Source organism: Cervus elaphus, chromosome 16 (genome assembly GCF_910594005.1).
Source record: "Cervus elaphus chromosome 16, mCerEla1.1, whole genome shotgun sequence".
Taxonomy (NCBI): domain Eukaryota; kingdom Metazoa; phylum Chordata; class Mammalia; order Artiodactyla; family Cervidae; genus Cervus; species Cervus elaphus.
This window is the reverse complement of record NC_057830.1, coordinates 42,830,204-42,853,361: the sequence shown is the minus strand read 5'-3', so window position 1 is coordinate 42,853,361 and position 23,158 is coordinate 42,830,204. Positions and strand designations below refer to the sequence as shown.

Here is a 23,158-nt window from a genome sequence, read left to right as displayed (position 1 = left end):
CCAGCCTGAGATCCACGGGGCTTCGATGGCTAAGCCAAAAGTTCTCTGTTCGACCCACCAGAAGAGAGTTTCAGTTCAGTTCAGTCGCTCAGTCATGTCCAACTCTTTGCGACCCCATGAACCGCAGCATGCCAGGCCTCCCTGTCCATCACCACCTCCCAGAATCCACCCAAACCCATATCCATCGAGTCGGTGATGCCATCCAACCATCTCATCCTCTGTTGTCCCCCTTCTCCTCCTGCCCTCAATCTTTCCCAGCATCAGAGTCTTTTCAGGTGAGTAGGATCTTCACATCAGGTGGCCAAAGGATTGGAGCTTCAGCTTCAACATCAGTCCTTCCAATGAACACTCAAGACTGATCTCCTTCAGGATGGACTGGTTGGATCTCCTTGCAGTCCAAGGGACTCTCAAGAGTCTTCTCCAACACCACAGTTCAAAAGCATCAATTCTTTGGCACTCAGCTTTCTTTACCGTCCAACTCTCACATAAGCAAACTAACTCTTAAATGAGATCTCAGGGTATGTAACCACCTAAGAAATGCTTTCAAATTGTGGTGCTGGAGAAGACTCTTGAGAATACCTTGGACAGAAAGGAGATGAAGCCAGTCCATCCTAAAGAAAATCAACCTTAAATATTCATTGGAAGGACTGATGCTGAAGCTGAAGCTCCAATCCTTTGGCCACCTGATGTGAAGATCCTACTTTCCTGAAAAGACCCTGATGCTGGGAAAGATTGAGGGCAGGAGGAGAAGGGGATGACAGAGGATGAGATGGTTAGATAGCATCACCGACTCAATGGTCATGAATCTGAGCTAACTCCGGGAGACAGTGAAGGACAGGGAAGCCTGGCATGTTACTCTCGTGGAGTCACAAAGCATTGGACACGACTTAGCAGCTGAACAACAGCAGTATAGTCAGTCCGAAGGTGGTAAGTGCTTTGGAAAAGTTGGGAAGTCCTGAAGTAGGGGGCAGGCAAGGTACCCTGGACAGGGAGGCTCTCTTCAATTTGCTGACATCTGAGCAGAGACCTGAAGGAGGGAAGGCGGGGAGAGAGACAGAACAACCCCGAAAGGACCCTGAGGTGGGAGCCAGCCAGGTGTGGTCAAAGAACAGCAGGAGGCCAGGTGTCTGAGGCAGAGTGGGCAGGGGAGAGCAATTGGAGGGGAAGTGGAAAAGGCAGCCAGGACAGACCTCGTCAGCCTCCCAGGCCATTACAAGGGCCCTCACCTACTTTACACATTATACTACATTTGTTAAGCAGGACTCTATAGTTTAGATTTTTTTTTATTCATTTAGATGAGTCTCCCTTAATTCCCCAATTCAGACAGTGAAAAATCTGCCTGCAATGTAGGAGACCTCAAGTCCATCCCTGAATCAGGAACATCCCCTGGACAAGGGAATGGCTACCCACTCCAGTATTCTTGCCTAGAGAATACCATGGACAGACCATGGGGTTGCAAAGAGTCGGACGTGACTGAGCGACTAAGACTCTCACTATCTACCTAATTAATTCAAATGAGAAGAATTTGGTCCCAGATTGATGGAGAGATGCAAGAAAATGCATAATGAAATCTGAAGAGGCCAAAACTAGGGGGGAAATGGCAGTATCTGGACAAACCACAGGAGCGGAGGAGGCTGCTGAACATACTGACGTCAACCTAGTAGTTTCTGCTCTCAACTCCACTCCCCATGGAAGGGAGAGGACCCTAAGCAGGGACTGGACCAGACAGTGAAAAGAAAGTGAAGTTGTTCAGTCCAACTCTTTGTGACCCCATGGACTGTAGCTCACCAGGCTCCTCCATCCATGGGATTTTCCAGGCAAGAGTATTGGAGTGGTTTGCCATTTCCTTCTCCACAGGATCTTCCCAACCTGGGGATCAAACCCAGGTCTCCCGCATTGCAGGCAGACGCTTTACCATCTGAGCCATGCGGATGCAATGATCACAACAGGGCGGCCAGTTCAGGGACTTTGCATGGATATGGTCCCCTGAGATCCTGCTCAGTTGCATCCCGCCACTGAGAGGAAGAGCAGGCTGACCTGAAGCAAAGGATTCTGGGAGAGAAGGTATCACTTCTCCAGGGTCTGCAAATGCTGAACAAAAACACCCTCACCAGAAGGTGACACTGGAGAAAGCCAGCCCGGCAGACGGCTCAAAAGGAGGAGGACAAAAGCAGAGCTCCTGGGACAGAATGATTGTGATTCCAAGCATGTGCCCAGTGGAGTTCCTAACAGGACATGGCCACGGGGAATTAGCTAACCTCGGACACAGCCAGAGCCCAGAGCTCACATCGGTGGTCAAAACCCCTCACCGACCTATCAAAGGTGGAGGAGTTGCCTCAACAGTAAGGAAAGGAGTTTCAAGGCCACAGCCTCGGCCTGACAAAGAGGGTGGAGAGAGAAGGGGGGCAGATTTTCTAGGGAAGCAGCCCCCAGGGATGGAAGTTAGAGGTCCTCCAGATGATGAACAGAACCCAAGGGGATCCCCAGGAACACCCATCTCCCACTGGAAATCAGTCACATGATCAGTTACACTTATTCAGGAGGAGGGGACACTCCCAGTCCTCCCAGTGTTCTGAGATGTAGAGTCCTGAGTCCACATGGAGATGCCCAGGACAGGGCCAGACTGAGCTGTGCCCCCGATGCCTGGGGTAGAAGGCCCCGGCCTGCCCTCTGAGTGGGGACCCTTTCCCCAGGTCGACTCGGGGCAGATGACGGGGTGGAGGGGACAAAGTCCCACCAGCCAGCTGATGCCCAATGAGTGATGAGGCCCACAGCCCTAGCTCAGAACCACCCTCCCTGGCAGCAGAGAGGGACCCAGAAACTCTGTCTGCTCCCCCAGACTGCCCTTTTTCATAGATACCCTAGGGCTGGACAGAGATGCATGGGTGTGGGTGAGTTTGAGGGGCTTTTGGAAGGGTCATCACCATCCCCTGGGATGACAGCATCTGTGGACCATTTCCAATCATCAAGAAAGTCAGGTCTCTGCGCTTTGGGAGAAAAGGTGACTTCAGCAGCCCCCCAGGTAGAAATGCTATAAATACACTTTTGGGGGGGCAGGCCTTTTTGTCCTTCATGTCACTGTGGCCTTGAGCTCACCCAGCTTTCTAACACAGGGAGAATTAAGAGTGATTTCAGGTTTCTGGGGCCCCTGGAAAATAAAAGGCCTTTCATCTTTCACTGAGAATAAAAATGAAGGATGGACAGGGCCAGCGGTGTCATCCTACAAGGATTTGTTTGGCCAACAAGGCTGGACTCTGGTTTGAAATGAAGGAGAGTGAGAGCTACGGCCTTTATTGTAAATTGTCAACTTCCTGAGCATGGGTGGGCAGGGGAAGAGGGGAGAGAGGTCAGCCCACTGAGCAGGCTTGGAAAAAAATTAAGGGGGAGGTTTTCCTGAAAGCCTGTCTTCCGGCTGCAAGAGCTTCAGCACTTGAATCATGTCAGCCCTGCTGACTCCACAAACTCCTCCTACAGAGATATTGGATGAGGATTACTCACTTCCGCCCAGTGGGTGATCCCAGTGGAGGAGGTTCTGTCACCTCTGACTGCCCAGGAGGACCCAGGTCAAAGTGGTGACTCAAGAGCTCCCCAGGAAGGGAGGCCAGGGCCAGCTCCGTGGGTGCTCCCCCACGGGTGTGGACCGTCATCTGAAAAGAGGGAATGAGGCAAAGCGTGAGGGGCAACACCATCAGCCGTCCCTAGAACGAGCCCCAGGCAGCAGTCTGCAGTTCTGCATAAGATGCTTGGGGAAAACTGGAGCAACCAAGCAGAGTGGCGGTGTTTATTACAAGAGAGATGAATTCCACCTCCTCCCAAGTTACTCAGTGCCAGGCTGGCAAGTTCAGAAAGAGCTGGCAGTCATAGAATCACAGAATCCTACTGTGGACGGGAACCTCGGAGAGCAGTGCCTCTGGCCCTTCCCTCTGTGGACGAGAAAAGTGGGCCCAGCTGGGTTAAGGGGCTTGCCAATCGCCATGCAGGGGTTCTCGGGGCCCCGCTGCCCTGCTGGGCCTTCTCTGCATTCTCGAGTGACCTTCTCCCCTCCTATCCATGGAGCAGTAGCTTCCCTCGCTCTGGACCCCAGGTCCTGCTCCAGCTCAGATGCCTTCCTGCAAACCAGGGAGTGATGCCCCCTCCTCAGGGTCCAGGGGGATGCATGGATGCATGAGTTGAGAGCAGCTGAAATTCAACCCCATAGTCAGGGCACAACCTCAGAATAGTTGGTGCAGCCGCCACGCTCCGGACCACACCTGCGGGTGTATGACCCGCAGGCTACCTGGATGATTCCTCACGGCACCTGCCCGAGGTGGGGCCTCTCCTCTAAGCATCCTCTTCCGCAGCTCACCAGCCTCCACCTCCCCATCACAACGGCAACCTGACCTCTCTTCCATCCACCTGGGGGTGACTGAAGCCCCATCATCCATGTCACTCCCTGCCACCGAAGCCCTGTGGTCAGAGAGCCTGGGCTTGAGAGCTTGGGCTCAGAGATCATCTAGAACACGGTGGGCAAACGGCAACCCAGGGGTCACTTCCAGCCTGGACCTGTTTTGGTGAATCCAGTTTGACTGGAGCACAGTCAGCTCCATCACTTACATATTGCTACTGGCTGTTTTCAAGCTACAATACAATGGCTGAGTTGGTAGCTGCAACAGAAATGGCACAGCCCAAGAAGCCTATTACATTAATTACTTGGCCCTTGATAGACAAAGTTTGCTGATCCCCAATCTAGAGAAACCTTTCTGGGGCTCAGGGAAGCTTAATGACTTAGCTAGGTGAGCCAGAGTTAGAATCCAGGTCCCTGCATACCCTCTCCAGGAACACCCAGACTTCTGGAGGATAGAATATGGACTTGAATTTGTCCTCAGACTCCCACCACATTGACAGCCCTTTTTCCCTACAGGGAAATCACAGGGCAGATGGTTCTGCTCATAAAGCATCAAGGTGCTTTGACTCTTAACTCATTCCCAAAAGCTAGAGTTGAAGGCCTGGGGCTCCCACTCTGCAGTGAGTTCCCAAGAATCCCTTGGAGCAAAGCCTCTCTGGTCTGGCTTTGGGACCCACAGGGACCCCATGCCAGCCTGCCTCCCTCAGTTTCCAAGGCCAGTCACGGCATCCTGGCCTCAGTTTTGAGCTGGTGCACCCACAGCAGTGCCACATCTTCTGCCTTCCCGCGTGGAGAAGGGGCAGACACTCTGAGAGTGGACTCGGGAGAGCGCGGCATTCGGATGTTCTGTAGCCAGTGTCCCCGGCGACTCGCAGATCAAATCAACTCTGCACTACCAACAGGAGGAAGTTTCCTTTTTTCCTCTCCCCAAGCCTGCTTGTCCTCTTAACTCCACTTGGCAGCGCTTCCAAGAGCCCCGTGCAGGGGCTTAATGGTGGGCGTTTCTTGTTTCTGCCACAGGGAATCTGAGTTTCTCGGGACACAGAGGAGGAGCGAGAGAGAAGCGCCAAGGACGGACCCCAGAGCAGTTCCTCCGGCTGCCAAGAGGAGGCGCCCTGCCTGCCAGGCAGGGACTGAGAATCCAGGCGCAGGGTCAGGTAGCCACACAGAAGGGAGGGCGTGGCTGAAGGGAGGGGCGTGGCTGAATGCGAGGCTCCTGGCAGGGTATTCCATTCAACCCCAACCTCTTAGAAGGCAGGGCTGCTGGCCGCCTTACACAGATGAGAAACTGAGGCTTAGATTGAACGTGGCCACCCAGTTGGTGAGCAGCACATTTGGAATTCATTATAGGTCTGCCTCAACATATCCTCTTTCTGATCCTTGAGCTGCGTGGCCTCATGAAGGTCTGGTGGAGAGAGCCCGGCCCAGCTAGGGCCTGGGGATCGAGTCCTTGGAAGGCCTCGCAAGGTTGGGTTTCCTGGGAAACCAAAAAACCTGTTTGTTTTGTGCTCCAAACAGGGCCTGTGTGCAGAGAACTAAGATAACAGTTTTGTCTCTGATCTCTGAACAAGCAAGGGCCCAGCCATGAGGCTAACACACTAGGGCACCCAGGGCCAGGGCATGACCCCCTGGATGCCAAGTTCTCTGAGCCTCTGAACCAGCCTCCTTGGATTCCCCACCACCACTTTGGGTCCCTGCTGGGCCTTTAGCCTGGTTGAGTGGTCCTAGCTGCATTGAGAGGAGGGTAGCGGGAGCCAGGTCAGAAGCTGAGGTCTGGGTTCTTGGCAGATCCAAAACCATCCCAGGTTGGAAGCTTCCCCCAGGGGGAAGAAGCATCTTTATAGGGTTTCAGTCTGTACAACACACTAGACCCTAGAAAACAGAATAAGATACACTCCTAGACAGATGCATGCCCCAGATCAGGAATCCTCATGAGACTAGTGGCAAAAAAAAAAAAAATCCTTATAGACTTTGCTGACTCTGGAGTAAAGGCGCAGTGGGCCTATACGTCACGTGTTTGACTCCCCAGAAGAACCCGGGAGTAATTCTGACGTTCTGGTGGGGCCCCCACCAATCTTGTTTTGATATTTCCTGCTTCTTTCCCCATCTCTGCCCCCCAAGCCTAATCTCAATGTCTAGGCCCAAATGTCTTAGTGTTACTAAGATCCATTCAAATCATTAAACTAATTAGCATTAAGATAGTAAAACTTTATTCTTCACAGTTTTATTTACATATTTTTAGAGGGTCATGGAGAACAGGAATTGTCTCAGCCAAAGGAATGAATGTTTAATAGTAAAATTTTAGCTACGGGATACCTGAATGGGGAGATGTTTTAAGTCACAGTAAAGCTCTCCAGCCTCTATTCCTCCTTCATAAAGGCACCTCTGTTTCCTTTGGGGATATCATCTCTCCCCATGATGCATGCCAAGGGCTTATCTCCCATTAAGGATGCCATAGTGAAGAACAGGGAAGCCTGGGGTACTGCAGTCCATGGGGTTGCAAAGAGTTGGACCTGACTCAGCGACTGAACAACGTGACACCCTGGGGGGCAGGAAATAGGCACAGGGCCCCAGTCCAGCCAACTGGATGATGGTTGTTGTCATTCATCACAAAGGGGCAGCGCTCTGACATTGTAGATTCTGCTTTCTGTCCTTTCAAATGTCTTTTGGTTCCTGCCCAAACCTCCTTGGGTCCCCACCCCCCACCCACTCTGTGGGCCACCTTCCCCAAAGGCTTCTAACTGAACCAGTCTTTGCAGTTTGCAAAGAACATGGATTCCCAACTGAAAGGCCATTTCACTTTGCTCTACCCACAGTAAGGCTAGTGGTGGCTGGGGAAGAGGGCGGGCTGGCTCACCACCCCTCCATCAGAGGCTGGGACCCAGGGGGCCAGGTCCCTACCTTCACAACCACGTAAAAAAAAAAAAAAACAGGAGTCCCCACAGGAAGACCAACTGTGCCACCTCACAGGGCCGAGCAGGCATCCTTAAAACAAACACGTCCAGAGAAGTGACATCAGGCCGCCTCCCTTCCTCCATCCCCACTTCCGTTCTCTTCCAGTTTGAGGCCAGCAGGCACTGGCCTGTTTGCGATGGGAAGGAGGAGATGACCGGTGAATGAACCAGTAGGCTCAGCACAACCAGGAACTCAGGCCCAGGGAATGTAAAATCGTCTCACTGCAGAGCTCCAATACCTGCCCCGAGGACACACAACAGACAGACACACGTGTGTACACGTGGACACACACATTCTCCCAGGGCCCCCCAGGGAAGCAACGGAGACGTTGGCACCGGGCCAAGAACAAACCAGGGGAGGCGGCACACCCAGAGTGAAGCAGAAGGCAGACTGCTTCCTAGTACATTTATTGGAGCCTCGGCTACGCGTGATACCAATCAGAAACTCCCTTCCACGACCCCATCAGCCCGACTGGGGCAGAAACACAGGGAGCCCACCTCCTTTTCTTCTCCCGTTATAGACAACATTATTAAAAAAAATAAATTTTACAATAATACATTTTCGCTCATCTGTTAGGGTATTATTTCCATAGGTTCTTAAAAAAAGGAAAGGAGAGGGAACCACACGATATATGTATACGGATGTGTATATACATATATGTTGAGAAAGGAGCCGCGTTATGTACATACAGTGGGCAGTGGGCGTATGTCTCAGAAATGAGAAGAGAGAAGGTGGGCGAGTGAGGCAGGGAGGAGAGAGATGGAGGGAGTCGCAGAGACCAGAGCATGGTGCTGGGAGACGGCCCACGGTGGTCTCCTCTGTCTCTCTCAGCGCCTGGCCCCTCCCTCCAAAGAGAGACCGACCAAAGGGACCCACAAGAAACCAAGGGAGTGGACAAGGAATCATTTCTCTTTGATTTCAAAGGAGGTTATCTGCCACCAAGGAGGAAGAAGCCGCCTTGAAGTGGTTCCCAAGTTTTGCTCCCAACCCCCAGCAGGGTCTCCCAGGCAGGCTGGGCTCCCCAAGCCCCCCCGGAGCTGCCCAGCCCTCCCCCCTGTGCTACAGTGGGGATCAAGGGGAGAGCACCACAGCCGTCCACAGGTCAGATCCAGCCCTCAGAGAAGGGAGGCAAATTAACTCCCTCCTGGAAGCTGAGTGGAGGCGCTGACGGTGCCCAGCTGGACCCCCGGGGCCGGCCTCGCTGCCCTGCTGCCCGAGGCCCCCGCAGTCCCCCGCAGGTCCCCTTACTGGGGCACTTGAGAAGAACAACAGCCATCCCGGCCGCGCCCACGTCCCTGGGCAGTCCGGGTGTCGTCTGGTCTCCTGTCAGCAGGGCCCAGAGAGGAAAACCCCCAGAGAAAAGTGAAGAGTATCTCTAGGCCTGCAGTGTGCCCTCTTCGGCATGGGGTTTCCCCGGCCAGGGGGCCTCTGGGCCAGCTCTCAGGCTGCCCGCCTGCTTGTCTGTTTGGTTTAGAAAAGTTTCTCCAAAGAAGAAACCTGGGAGGAGACAGGTTCAGAGACAAAGTGGGAAAAAACATCTTTTTTTTTTTTTGCAAAGTGTGTTTGTGTGTGTGTGTCTGTGTGTGTTTCCATTTTGTCAGGCGGGTGTTCTCATCCGTGTAGCTTTCAGAAATCTCCTGATGGGATCCCCAGAGCCTACAAGGCCAGCTTCAGCATCAGGAAGGATGCAGCGGTCAAGGCAGCCGACGGTCTGGCTCTGCGGGGGCCTGAGTTAGGTTTGATCACCCTTTTACTCCCTGGGATGATATTGGTCGTGAGCTGCGGCCACGCAGAAGAGAGAGAGAAGCAGAGAAAAAGACAAATGAGTCAGTGGGGCTGGGCTTCCCTGGTGGCCCAGACAGTAAAGAATCTGTCTGCAATGAGGGAGACCCAGGTTCGATCCCTGGATGGGGAAGATCCACCCAGGAGAAGGGTTAGGGTTAGTGTTCCCACAGGAGACCCTGCATGTGAAGGAAATGGCAACCCACTCCAGCATTCCTGCATGGAAAATCCCATGGACACAGGAGCCAGGCAGGTTACAGTCCATGGGGTCGCCAAAAGTCGGACCCTGAAGCAACTTAGCACGCACACAGATATAGTCCTGAGCTGGGTCTCCCTCAAGGACGCGCCCAGGTCCTTTTCCATCTCTCCCCCTCTGTGGAGTGTCCCAGAACCCGCGCAGAGCAGGCTGCTGGGTGCACACGTCCGTCTATAGAGTCAGGAGGGCGTGCCAGGATCTCTCCTCAGAGCAGCCTAAGCATCGCCTCCAGGAGACAAGGAAAGGGCCTGGCTGTCACTTCCACTCCCACCCATCCTCGCCCGCCACAGAGCGAGCACCCACTCTGAATCAGGCGGCCCGGAAGCTGAGCTAGCCCAGCCTGTGTTATGGAATCTGGGGGCTCCAAACCCAAGGCTCGCCTAGTAGACAACCCCCCTCCCCGCACAGACCCCTGCACCCACCCCCACTCTGCCCCTCACTCACCTCTGTGAAGCACATGCTTAGCTCTTTGGAGTTATTGGCCTTCAGCCCCTGCTCCTGTGGGAGAGAAGGCACCAGTAAGGGTGGGTCACGTGGCTGGGTCTCTGGCCAGACTTTGTTCCCAGATTCAGACGGGATCCCACTTTCCGCAGCCATGCCATCCACTGCTGGCTCCGCAGGGCACACACAAAGAGTACTGGCCACACAAGGACCTGTGCCCTCCTCTGACACCTGCAGTGATTAAGTCCCGTCCCCTCTGGGCTCCTGAAGAAGAGAGTTCTAACTCAGCTCTCCAACTGAGCATCATAGAGTGATAAGGTGCTCCCAGATCTGACTATCACAATCAGAGCTCCACTTGATGAGGCAAGGACCATACTTTTTTCCCTTGCATGACAGCAGCTCAATAAACATTATACAATAAATACCCTACATATACAAACAAGTTCCATTCTGAGAACACGTTTTTAAGTCCAATTTGTTCATTAAGTCCAACAGTGTTTGCCTAGGTACCCAACTAACTTGGCCTAGGTACCCAACTAACTAACCCAACTAACCTAACTAACCCAACTAACTGGTTGTTGCTATTCTTCAGCTGTGAAGTTGCGTCTGGCTCTTTGCGACCCCGTGGACTGTAGCACACAAACTGCTTTGCCCTTCACTGTCTCCCAGAGTTTTCTCAGATTCATGTCCATTGAGTCAGTGATGCTTTCTAACCATCTCATCCTCTGACGTCCCCTTCTCCTTTTGCCTTCCATCTTTCCCAGCAATAGGGTCTTTTCCAATGAGTCAGCCATACAGTACTATAATAAGTTTATACTTTTCACACAAATAATACATAAAAACAAGCAAACACAAAAAATAAACATTTTTAATCTCACAGTTCAGCACCTTGAAAAGTACATAACATAGTACAAGGGCTGGCATACAGGGGCAGGCGCTGAGTGAACAGGCAAGAAGAGTTACTGCCCGCAGAAGGGTGAGGAGATGGGAGATGGTGGAAATGAAGAATCAGCAGCAACAGGAGATGGAGAGCAAGCTGCAAGTTCACTTACACCTTACATGACTGGACATGAACACACATTCACATTTTGAAAGTTCGATACCTGAAGGTCCGCATGTAGGGGGCTTACTGTACTCAGTTAACATTTGTTAACTGTCATTCATTAACAAGTCTGTGAATGAATGAATGAATGCTGCAGATCACAACTGACACCCGAGTGCCAGCTCCAGAAGGATCATGAGTCCTCACTGGGCTCATGGGGAAGACAGCTGTGATTGATTAGTGATGTCTGCCCTGGGGGCCGGTTAGGCAGACGTCTGGCCCTGGTGTCAGGTGTTAGCCATTCCTCTGAAACAGATGTGTGGCGCCTGGGAGCTCTGTGCTCCAGGTGAGGAACAAGAACCAGAGCATGTGCATGAAATCAGCCCTTTGTTGCCATTATCGTAATAGTGATCCATGGGAACCAGCTGGGGGATGTGATGATTCTATCCTGGCCATGGGCTCTGGCCACCAGAAGCAACTGGAAAGCCCAGGAAATTATGCCTAAATCACTGCTTCTGGCCGGAAGTATTAATAATACCTTAAGCATTACAGGCGATCTACCACCCGGGGCATCTGGTCAGCTAAACAGGGCCCCAGCTGTCGCACAAAGGCCCCAGCCAAGAGCAGAGTCACTACTGATGGTGGAGATGTGATCATGGTGACAATAAGCATAGCCGAGGCGGAGTCAGGGACAAGACCTAGGAAGGTTCTGTTTAAGACCACAGCGCCAGGAGCAGCAAGTGCCAAGATCTAGCCCGGCCAAGCCACCAGCCAGGGACTCTGCAGAAGGGTGTCTGCTCAAAGGCTCTACAGGATCCAGGGACTGGATTCCACTGCCCAGGACCAAGCGCAGCTCCAACCACAGTGAGTCCAAGGAGATGTGAGGGTCAGGCAAGGAAGAAGGGCGGGGAGGGAGCAGAGCGGGAGAGAGAGTAGAAGGGGGGAGAGGGAGCTGACGGCCGGGGGCAGGGAGGGGGGAGGTCGCAGAGGAGGAGGAGAGGGCGCAGCAGAGAGGGAGGAAAAAGAGGGGAAGGAATAGGAGAGGGCCCTTCACCCCTCCTCAGACCCATATTATTGTGAGACAGGGATGCCATCTCCCGGGGCCAGGGCCGAAGGACTCCAACCCAGACTGTGGTCTCCCGCCCAGTGTGTGGTCTCTGGTGGGGACACAGGGACTTGGTGGGGGAAGGACTGGCTCCATAAAGATCAGGACAGGACCCTCCTCAGGCTCTATCAGTGACCCACCTGCGATCCATCACCCACAGAACTTGCCCAAGCCCTTCTGAGCCAACGGCGTTTCTGCCAGGCAGGCTTGAGGGCTGACTTGGCCCACAGTGAACGTGTGCTGAGAGGCCCAGGGACACACTGGGCTTCCTCTGGCTGTCCTCAAGAACTGCCTTGAAGTGCTGCAAAATCCAGCTGATAGATGCTGTCCTCAGAGACCCATCCCAGCCTTTCCTTTTTAGACTGCAGGGTCCTAAACCTTGGTGTCCCTCCTATGGATGACCCCTGTTATCCAAGGAAGGAAGGGCCCCAGAGACCACAGCCCAAGGCTCCAATCAGTTCAGCCACTGACCCCAGGCGAATCCCTTCACCTACTGGCACCTCAGCTTCCTCGTCTATATGACAGTGATCCACAGTCAAGCAGACCTCACTGACCCACCGTGAAGATGCACGAGACCACGCATATGGCACAGCAAAGCCAAGTGTGGGAATGTGTGCTCAGTTACTCAGCCGTGTCCGACTCTGTGACCCCATGGACTGTACCCTGCCAGGCTCCTCTGTTCATAGGATTTTCCCAGCAAGAATACTGGAGTGGGCTGCCACTTCCTTCTGCATAGACAAGTTTAAAGGCCCCTTAACCCCCAAGCATGACTCAGAGCCAATGGAGCCTGCATCCAGCACACTGCCAGGACTGGGGCTGCAGGGTGAGACTGGGTTTAGCTGGTGGACTGTGGCTACCCCAGCTCTGGAAGCAAAGCCAGGGAGAAGCCCCAGCCCCATGGAGATCCCATCCTGCCACGTGACTTCCAGAAAACCCAGGGCAGATAGTGAAGGAGTGAAGGCTGCAGGAGCCTCCCCCAAGGGCAGGCCCAAGACGTCCCCCCATCCTCAGTCCTAGGCACACGGAACAGTGCAGATGTTTGCTGGTCAGCCAACCTTTGCTGACAGTGGCGGATGGAGGAGATGGAGAGCTAAAGAAGTTCTACTGCCCAATGGCCAAGGCTTGGGCTCAGATTCACCACCTCCCTCATCATTAACTCTCCCACTGCTCCCCACAGGAGGTTCCAAAGATGAATGAGTCACAGCCCTGTTCACACCCCGATGAGAGAAATAAACACCCACACAATCAACTCCATACCAGTTCAGCTAAGGCGGGGGGGAGGGGAGAAGCTGTGTCCTCCCCAAGCCCCCCCACCACGCTGCAGGCTGTCCTCTGAGGCCACACCCCACCAAGGCCACCTTTGATGTCCATCTCAGCCTATTATCTTGGCAACTGGGAGGGAGGAGGATGGCAGCAGAGATAAAGTGTATCCTTCTAGAAATTTCTCCCACAGAGGCCCTTTGCCCAGGAAGTTGGAAGGAAAGTATCGCCTTCCTCATCTTTCTGGCCACCTCTGTCCACACTCCCAAAGCCGAGCTGGCAGTGCCAGGGCCTTGTGGGTCCAGCCCAGGTGCCAGGGACCAAATATAGTGCTGTCCTGTGGAAAGGGCTTCCCTGGTGGCTCGGAGGGTAAAGAATCCACCTGCAATGCAGGAGGCCGGGGTTTGATCCCTGGGTCAGGAAGATCCCCCCGAGGAAGGCATGGCTACCCACTGCAGTACTCTTGCCTAGAGAATTCCACGGACAGAGGAGCCTGGCAGGCTACAGTCCGTGGGATCTGAGCAGTTAACACCACCACCACCACCTCTATGGGGAAACTTCTGGCTGGAACTGGCCGATCCTGTCTCCTGCTTCCGTTCCTGCCTCCACCCTCCCCACCCCATCCCTGCCTCCAATCTCAGTGCCCCTGGCGTCAGTGCCTCCCCCTACACATGCCCAGTAACTCCTCATCCCCCCTCCCCGCCACCTCCCGAGTACAAGCCCTCCTTCCTTACTGATGACTATCGACTATCACTGACTGTCGCAAAGACCTGCTAACAGGGCCCCGGTCTCCTTTGCTTGACAATCAATCTCCACCTGCTGTCAGATTATCTTCCCGAATCACACTTCGCATCACGACATCCCAGTTCAAAAGCTTTCAGCAGCCTTTCCACAGTCACCACTTCATCCTGCAAATCAGGTTTGACTCGCCACCCCCTCCTTCCCACATCAGAGCTCTGTGTTCTCACAAGCTCATGATCTGTGTTCCTTTAGGTCAGGGGACTTCCCTGACAGCTCAGTTGGTAAAGAATCCACCTGCAAGGCAGGAGACCCCGGTTAGATTCCTGGGTTGGGAAGATCCACTGGAAAAGGGATAGGCTCCCCACTCCAGTATTCTTGGGCTTCCCTTGTGGCTCAGCTGGTAAAGAATCCACCTGCAATGCAGCAGACCTGGGTTCAAACCCTGGATTGGGAAGATCCCCTGGAGAAGGGAAAGGCTACCCACTCCAGTATTCTGGCCTGGAGAATTCCATGGATCATATAGTCCATGGGGTCGCAAAGACTCGGACGTGACTGAGCAACTTTCACTTTCACTTTCAAAGGTCAGGGGGAGATGTTTCTACAAAGGGTCAGAGAATTACGATTTTAGGCTCTGCCGGCTACCACGTCCATCCCAACACAACTCTGCCTACAGCACATGGACCATATGTGACAACTGGGTGGGGCCATGTTCCGTTCTGATTTATCCAAACAGGCAGCGGGCCAGATTCGGCAGCAGAGCCCCTCCTCAGCTGCTCTGCGCTGTCCTGACCCCCTGCCCTGGCTCCCTCCTCTCCCACTCGTCCCCATTCCATGTATCTGCATCCCTACATCATCCACCAATTCTCCCTATTCCTCCTGGCCCAGGAGCAAGGTCCATCTGCTCCATGAGTCCTGTGCTTCCAAAGCAGCTTCCTCCTCTGGATCCCATAACACCTTATCTGTCCCTTGGTGCACCCATCACTTCCTGCCCCATAATTCTCTGAGCCAGCACGTACTCTGACCCTCCCGCCAGTAAGAGGACCAAGGTACAGGCCTCACATGCTGGTAAGCCTCGGTGTCTGCAACAGAGTGACATGCGGTAAGAATTTATGTCCAATAAATAAGTGAAGGCACTGATGGATGAATGAATGAATGACTACAAGAAAGAGATGAAAAGAAGAAATACGTTAGCCTCTCAAAGCTTTGAATTGGGCCGAGTCTGTAAATAAGAAATATATTATCTACAGCCATACCACCCTGAATGTGCCTGATCTTGTCTGATCTCAGAAGTTAAACAGGGTTGGGCCTGGTTAGTACTTGGATGGGAGAAATATATGCGTAATAGGCATACAGAAATATTGATGGGCCTCTGGGGCCCATGCTCTGACGGCCATAGGCCTGTGTGCCCAGTAAGAGACCCACCCAGAGAATCGGGAGGAGGAGGGGGAGATGGAGGTGGGACTCTTGGCAAACCCATCAAACTCATTTTTAATTCCCCCAAATGTGATGGGCAGTAGCAAGGATGAGAGCAGAAACTGGCTGACAGAGACAAGGAATGCAAAGGAGAAATTACGTTAGTAGGGTCCTGCAGCCCTGGGGAAGATGAGACTCCAGGTGACCTGATGGGGCCCCGCAAACTGGCCCAGAGCCACCCAGGGGGATGCCAAGGACACCAGAAACACACCAAGTCCAGGGAAAGCGGGAGCCTACTGCCAGTGTGCCCCGCCCACCCTGTGCCACCCTGGTCCAGGCTCCATCACATGCCAGGACAGCCTTCTACCCAATCCTCTGCATCCTTGACAGAAAGACCTCTTCACCTTCATACCTCATGGCACACAGAAGGCATCAATGAGAGGGAGGGAAGCTGAACAGAGTTGCGTGCAACAAAACAGACCATTTTCTAGAACAGAGAGCAGGAAGTCCCCACAAATCCAATGAGCAGGACCCTGGGCTACTTTTGTCAACCTGTGGGGGGCATCCACTTGATGCCAGGTGCTAGGCACTTGGCTGTAAGGGCTACAAGGGGGGCGATTTTTCCAGTAGTCATTTATGGATGTGAGAGTTGGATCATAAAGAAGGCTGAACATCGAAGAATTGATGCTTTCAAACTGATGTTGGAGAAGACTCTTGAGAATCCGTGGGACAGCAAGGAGATGAAACCAGTCAATCCTAAAGGAAATCAACCCTGAATATTCATTCAAAGGACTGGTGCAGAAGCTGAAGCTCCAATACTTTGGCCACCTGGTACGAAGAGCCGACTTACTGGAAATGACTCTGATGCTGGGAAAGATTGAGGGCAGGAGGAGAAGGAGGGTGACAGAGGATGAGATGGTTGGATGGCATCACCGACTCAATGGACATGAGTTTGAGCAAGCTCCGGGAGATGGTGAAGGACAGGGAAGCCTGGCATGCTGCGGTTCATGGGGTCGCAAAGAGCTGGACACGACTGAGTGACTCAGCAACAACAACAAAAAGGGCAATGCAGCTCCTGTCCTCCAGGGATGCTTGTCTGGTCGGGGGAGCAGAGCACATCCTGATGGGGCCAGAGCGTGTCAAACAGGAGCCCTAAGCAAAGAGAAGGCAGCTTGGCCAGAGCTGAGTCAGGAGACGACTCAAGGGACAACATCCGAGGAGGAGTCAGAGGCAGAGAGCCGAAGAGAGGGGAGGGAGACACCCTCCACTCAGAGGGACTGACAAGTTCAAGGGCCAGCGTCTTGCTCAGCCTGGACCTTGGGCCTACACCGGGGGTGCACTGTGGGCTTCAGAAACAAAGGGCCCTGGATGAGGGTACAAGATAGAACAACCTCTTATGGATTCTCCGCTCTAGGGACCATTGGGCAGAAGAGACGGAATTCACACTGGGGGTGTGTGTGTGAGAGAGAGCGAGCAGGGACAAAAGGAGATACCATTCTGCAGATCCTGCTGCAGTTTCTCCAAGCTCCAGAGAACACCAGGCTGGCAGGGCCACCCGGAGAGGGGACCACAGCCAGGAGTGGAAACATATGAGAGCCAGACCCTAGACAGCATCAAGGACCCCAGACAGAGGGCCAGCTCGGGGTCTGCCCGGCTGCCGGCTCCTCTCTGGTACCTAAAACTCCCCACCTTTCTGCTCAGCTGCCCTCCACGGGGACGAGAGTTCCTCTGTCCCCAGACCCCGCTCCCACCGTGGGAAAGTCCTCTGGGGGAGCAGATGTGGAGAAGGTGACAGCACAGGGCAGCCAGGAGAAAACTCCAGAAGGCAGAGGCTGGGACGAGTCACTGTCCCCACTGCGCTTCCACCCTCTGAGGCTTGGGAAGCAGCTCTGAGAGCCCTTCACTCCTAACATCCAATCACTCATGCCAGGTCACCAGCTGGCTGCCATCTCTGAGTCAGTGAAGAGGGTCCCTCAGGCTTCCCCCAGGGTCCACCTGTGGAGGAGGAGGAGGACAGAGTTAAATAACCTCGCCTCTCTCTCCAGGGGTGTCTGGGATGCACAGCTTTCCTCTCCCTCCCTCCCCGGCTCAGGTCCCCATCTCTGCCTTCACTCAGAGACTCCTTTATGTCGCCATGGGTTGCTGTCATTTCCAAGGGCCACCACAGAGCCCCTCCAAGCTAGCAGGGCTGAGGAAGGACAGACCACCCACACCAGCCTCCAGCCAGGCTGGGGACAGATGCAGCCTTATTCCCTCGGCACTTCCAGTAGTGACAGTAGTCTTTAAAAGACTAGAGCAGAATCACAGGGACCTCCCTGGAAGTCCAGTGGGTGTGAGCTCAGTCCTTGGTGGGGCAACTAAGATCCCGCATGCCAGAAAGTTAAAAAAAAAAAAAAAAGCAAAAGCACGTCCCTTTCAGTTTCTGAGAGAAGAAATAGGGGTGTAGGGATGGTGATGGATGGGTCCCTCTCCTGGGAAGGCCCCCCGTGCTGTCCTGCCCAGAGTGACTTAGTCAATAGACCTAAGTGGACGGTCGCGGGGGACAGGCCTGGAGGATCCCCCAGCAAGACAGCTCGCCCAACCCCGGGATTCAAAACACCTAACATATAGGTAAGGTTCCTCATACACATTGTCTTCCATAGAGATCATGCATTAACCCCCCTGTAATCAAACCAAGTATAAGATGAGACCCCAGACAGTGAGCCTGCAGCCCCAAGGTGGGGCTGAAAGTAACCAGGCAATGGTTCAGCAAGGCACTGGAGGGAAATGGGGAGAAAAGGGAGTCAGAGTCACCAGGCATTTAGAGGACTGCGGCAGACATGAGAGCCCAGCTTTGAACTTTTCCATGCCCACGGTGACTCTCTGAGAGTCTTAAGGAGGGTCCACGGCCCCCTGAGTGCGCATCTCCTGGGTTAGCCAGCCCCAAGGGGCTGGGGAGGAAGGCTGGCAGTGCCCAGAGGGACCTGGGGACCAGACCAGAGCCTGGTCACCTGACAGGTGGCACAGCCCCAGCAGCCGAGTTGCCCATTGCTCTAGCACGGAATTGAGCTGGTGACCATCTGTGGAGCAGCCCCTGAGCCCCGCCGGCAGCCGCTGAAGCATGCTCAGTGTAATTAGGAGCTGCCCAAGGGTGACGCGCACACCGCAGCCTCAATCAGGAGGGGTGGCCTAATGGAGGGGAGCGGGGCGTGGAGGGGCCACGCTGGGCGGGCCTGAGGGCACTTGGAGGTCAGGGTGTCCATGAGAAGGGAAGAGGGAGTGGGCTTCCCAACCAGGATGGGCACCAGCGAGGGATGCCCAAGGGGCCTGGACGTCTCTGCTCAGGTCTCGTCTCAGGACTCTGAAAGCCCGCTGCTCTTCATCTCTGGAAGTACTGAGGTTAATGGTAGTGTTCGTCACTCAGCCGTGCCCGACTCTTTGCAGCCCTATGGACTGCAGGCCACCAGGCTCCTCTGTCCATGCAGAATACTGCAGTGGGTTGCCATTTCCTCCTCCAGGGGATCCTCCCAACCCAGGGATCAAACCTGGGGCTCCTGCACTGCAGACAGATTCTTCACCACTGAGCCACCAGGGAAGCCCTACTGAGGTTATACAGACCATCACAGATTGCATATATTTGGAAATTCCCCGATGGTCCAGTGGTTAGGACTCTGTACTTCCACTGCAAGAGGCCCAGGCCCGATCCCTAGTCAGGGAATTAAGATCTCACAATGCTCAGGGCATATCCAAAAAATATTTAAGGTGCACAATCCAATACACTTAAGTACTGTGAAATATTCACCATGAGTCCATCAACACATCCATCACTTCACACCTCTACCATTACCTTTTTTTGTTTGTTTGTTTGATTTCTTTTTTGTGCTGAGAACACCTAAGGTCTACACATCTAAAGTCTTAGCAATTTTCCAGTACACAGTACAACATGTCGACTACAGTAACATGGCTATAGCCAGCTCTCCGGGACTTACTCATCTTGCAAGAATGAAACTTCATAGAGTGTGCCTACTGGTGATCCATCCCACCAGCCCACCCCACTCAGACTGTGTCTTCATTGCCCTACACAGCCAGGCTTGTTCTCACTGGCCCCACAGCCAAACCCACACTGAGCCCCACTGACTGGACTCCAGGCCCCACCCCTCCTTGGGAATTCCAGCCCCAACTCCTGCCTGAAGCACCCCTTATGCCCCAGCATCCGTGCCCGCGCCATTCCTTCCCTCCTCTGCTTCCCCTGATATTCTGCACCAGATCCTCTTTTAAAGTCTTTCTTCTAGGGTGTGAGTGTGTGCACAAGCATATATAAGTGTGTGTATATGAGTGTGAGTGTGTGGGGGAGGGGGGGTTCCGATCAGATCAACATCCTAAGCAAAGAATCTACTATAGCAGATGGTGTGATGGTAGGAGGGACGCTCAGCAGAGACAAAGGCTGAGTGGCGAGCCCTGGGATGTGTCTCCACAGCGCCATCCACGTGGTCCCCTCTTGCGGCACTGACCACACCCCATGTCTGGTGCTCGTTGAGCTGTCTGACCCTCAACACCACCACCAAGGACCACAGAACACAGGACTTTGTCAGCCTCATTCACCAGTGTCTCCTTAGCATCTCACATAAGATCTCGACCAAAATGTGTGCATCACACACGTTGGATGGATGGGCGGATGGATAAACAAATGAACATCATGGGCTGTAGGGTCAGAGGTAGGTTTGAAATTCCACCACTAACCAGCTGTGTGACCCTGACTGTGTGGCCTAACACGCCTGGGCTAGCTTCCTGTATGTAAAACAAGGATCCCAGCATCTCACTGTGTGAGAATTCAATGAAATAGGCAGAGTCTGCCGGCGAGTCTATAGTACCTGGTCATCAGTAGATGGCAAGTGAATGTTAACCATCTCATCTCTCAGGCACCCCTGTGGTATGTGGTACAATCCCGTGACAGAACAGGTGTCTGATACTTGCAAGGTGATGTCCAGTCAATGAATCATGGAAAATTAACTCCCACCAGCTCTTTCTGCCTCTAGGGTCCTGACCCAAAGGGAGGAGGTTGTGTGCCCCGTCCCTGGTCCCCGTCTGTAAACTCCCACTCTGTCCCTGACATTAGATTCTTCTCTCAGCCCTCCACCTGCCCCAGCTTCATATCCCCAGTGCCCGAGCTATAACCCCTCACCTGGACAGATGTGCAGGTGGTGATGACACTGGTCCCCAGGCTGGTGCTATCACTGAGGTCATCTGGCAATGAAGGCGTTTTCTCTACCCGAGGGGCCTGTGTGGCCTGGAATGGGGGGCTTTTAGGGGACAGGTTCACATCTGTACCATTGCCAAAGGCCTGTATGGCGTTCCCTGTGGGAAAGAGAGCAGGGAGACACAGAGAAATGAGGGGCCCCTCCGCCACTCTGCCCCTCAGCTGAAGGTATCCCAACAGCTACCTTCCCTGTGATGGCCCGGAGCTGGGGGCAGGGTGGAACTTGCCTGAACTAACTCGGCTGAAGCTCCCTTTCAGATACCTAGCAAGGTCTCATACCCAGAGAAGAAAACAGCAGGAGGGAAGCTGGAATAGAAGATGTACTGGATGAGGAATGAAGAGGAACATAGGAGAAGAAGTGGGAGCATGGGGAGCCAGGAGGGGAGGAGCAGGCCGTGCCTAGGGCATGAGCTGTCCTCTCTGCAGCATTTGGTGCTGCAGGCCATGCCCCCCACTGCATGCCAATGGCCCCCAGTGCAGCCCGCCTCCCCAGGTGGCCTCACCCACCCTCACTCAGTCAGCTACACTGACTGACTCAGGACTGACTAATGAGACCTCTTGGACAAAATCGTGTCCCCAGTACCCAACCATACGCACAAGACCTAGAGGAAGCTCCATCTCCAAGCCCCAGAGGCACCTCAGGTGCATCAGATCGCCACCTTAACTAGGCACCACCCCCTCCACTGCGACACTGCCCCCCCACATTTTCAGTACTGAAGGTCTGCCATCTCTTCTCCACTAAGTCACCCAAGGCTGAAATCTCGGTCACTCAGGACACTCCCCTAACCACCCTCTTGCTGGCCACGAGCTGACCCCTGAGAGGTCTCTCCACCCATGTCTCCTCCCCATCCCGCTGCCAACACTGCTCTGGATCAGTGGGCACCGTCCTCCACCCAGAGCACCCGCTACATCCTCTAGTGGACTCGGTTTTGGGTCACCTGTGAGAACCATATCCCTACCCTCACCCCCTCCACACAAGAAGCAAAGAGTGAGCCTTCCAAAACCAGATCTGACCACGGCACCACCTGCCAACACCCCTTCACCAACCCACATACCACCTCTGCCACCTGCAGGACCCTAAGATCCAAATGCCTTCAAGTCTCCCTGCCCGCCTCCATGAGGAGGACTCTCTCCACCTGTCCAAGTAACCCCAGGCATCCTCGCGCTCTGTGGCAAGGCTAAGCAGTCCACAGGTTCCCAAACCCCACTTCTGCCTAGAGCAGACCAGCGGGCCCTCACTGCCACTTCAGCTGACCAGTGCCCACCGACCCCCGCTGTGGGTCAGCTTCCGAGAAGCCTTCAGGGACCCTTACCTCCAGGATGTCTTGGGCATCCCCACCCTGTGCCCCGGCAGAACCCCCTGCAGACCTCCACCCTAGCACAGCGCCCTCTGTACTGTGATGGCCATGATGCTCTAATGGTGGCCCCCCTCCAGAGGGTGAGCTGCTCAATGACAAGACCTGTGACTTCCATCTCTAAACTCCCAGTGCTGTCAGAAGGGCAGGATGGACAGACGGACAGAAGGAAGAAAAGAGGAAGGGAAAGGGGGAGGAGATCTTCCAGTGGGTGGGTTGTCGAGGGTGTCAGACTAGAAAGACCAGGCAGATGGAGCTTGTGGCTGACTTCTCTCTCTGGCCTTCAGATTAGTAGGAGCTTGATGACTTGAGACTCCAATTCCCAGGGGAAATCAATCCTTAAAGGCAGAAGTGACAGAAGCTGAGACCCTCATAGCAGGGCAGTCCCCAAAGGAACCTGGTGAAACCATCAGGATAACAGACCAGAAACCTTCAGCCTTAATGTGGCAAAGGTTGAGGCCTCCAGGGGCCTCCGAACAGCTCCAGGAAGCATCTACAGGAGTGCAAAACCCACAGTCTGCGTAGTCAAACCCCCTCCTGGAGAAGCCCCATAGGGACCACCAGCCACCACAGGGGGAAGGAGGGCAGGCCCAGCACAGTTCCAGGGCCCCCGGGACAAGAGGGGCGGGACGGCTCCTGATGGGGCGGATGCAGGCGGACTCACGGAGGCATGGGTTCTCTGTGAAGTCCTTCAGAAACTTCTCGCACTCCTCCTCCATATTTCCACTCCCACGGCAGCTGCACCAGGGGGACACCACAATGCCCGTGGGGCTGGAGTCCACGTAGTTGGGTGTTATATCGAACCCTGGGCAGGGAGACAGGGAGGCCGAGGAGAGAGGAACAGTAAGGCTTCCCTCCTGGCCCCCAGACCCCAGGCACACCATAGACGAGGCTTGGGACCCGTCCCCCACCCCCACCACCTGACCCTAAACACATATACATCACAGCTCACAATCCAAACCACGAGGGTTGGCAGGGGGGTCACGGCATAGAGGACAGCAGAGGGGATACCCAGGAGCCCCCACCCAGAGCACAGGCCCTGGCTTTCTCCTACACCAACAGTCAGGGAGACTAAGGCTCTCTCCTGGGTTTATATCCCAGTGCCAGCATTGACCAGCGGGGTGAACATGTGCAAGTCACTGTTTCCCTAAGCCTCAGTTTTCCCATCTGTAAAATGGAGCCTTAACC

General features: G+C 54.2%; 1 protein-coding gene across 2 annotated transcripts in view; it reads right to left on the bottom strand.

The window, feature by feature from the left end:
* Positions 1-7,706: 7,706 nt before the first annotated feature.
* Positions 7,707-23,158, bottom strand: part of GFRA2 (GDNF family receptor alpha 2) — a 103,271-nt gene continuing 87,819 nt past the window's right edge. For both annotated transcript variants that reach the window (XM_043870518.1, XM_043870519.1), the window contains exons 6-9: positions 22,635-22,775; positions 20,541-20,713; positions 9,822-9,875; positions 7,707-9,118 (exon numbers count right to left, since the gene is read on the bottom strand). In XM_043870518.1, coding sequence (XP_043726453.1) covers positions 8,996-9,118; positions 9,822-9,875; positions 20,541-20,713; positions 22,635-22,775 — 491 coding nt within the window. In that variant the 3' untranslated portion in view covers positions 7,707-8,995. The remainder of the gene's footprint in view (positions 9,119-9,821; positions 9,876-20,540; positions 20,714-22,634; positions 22,776-23,158) is intronic.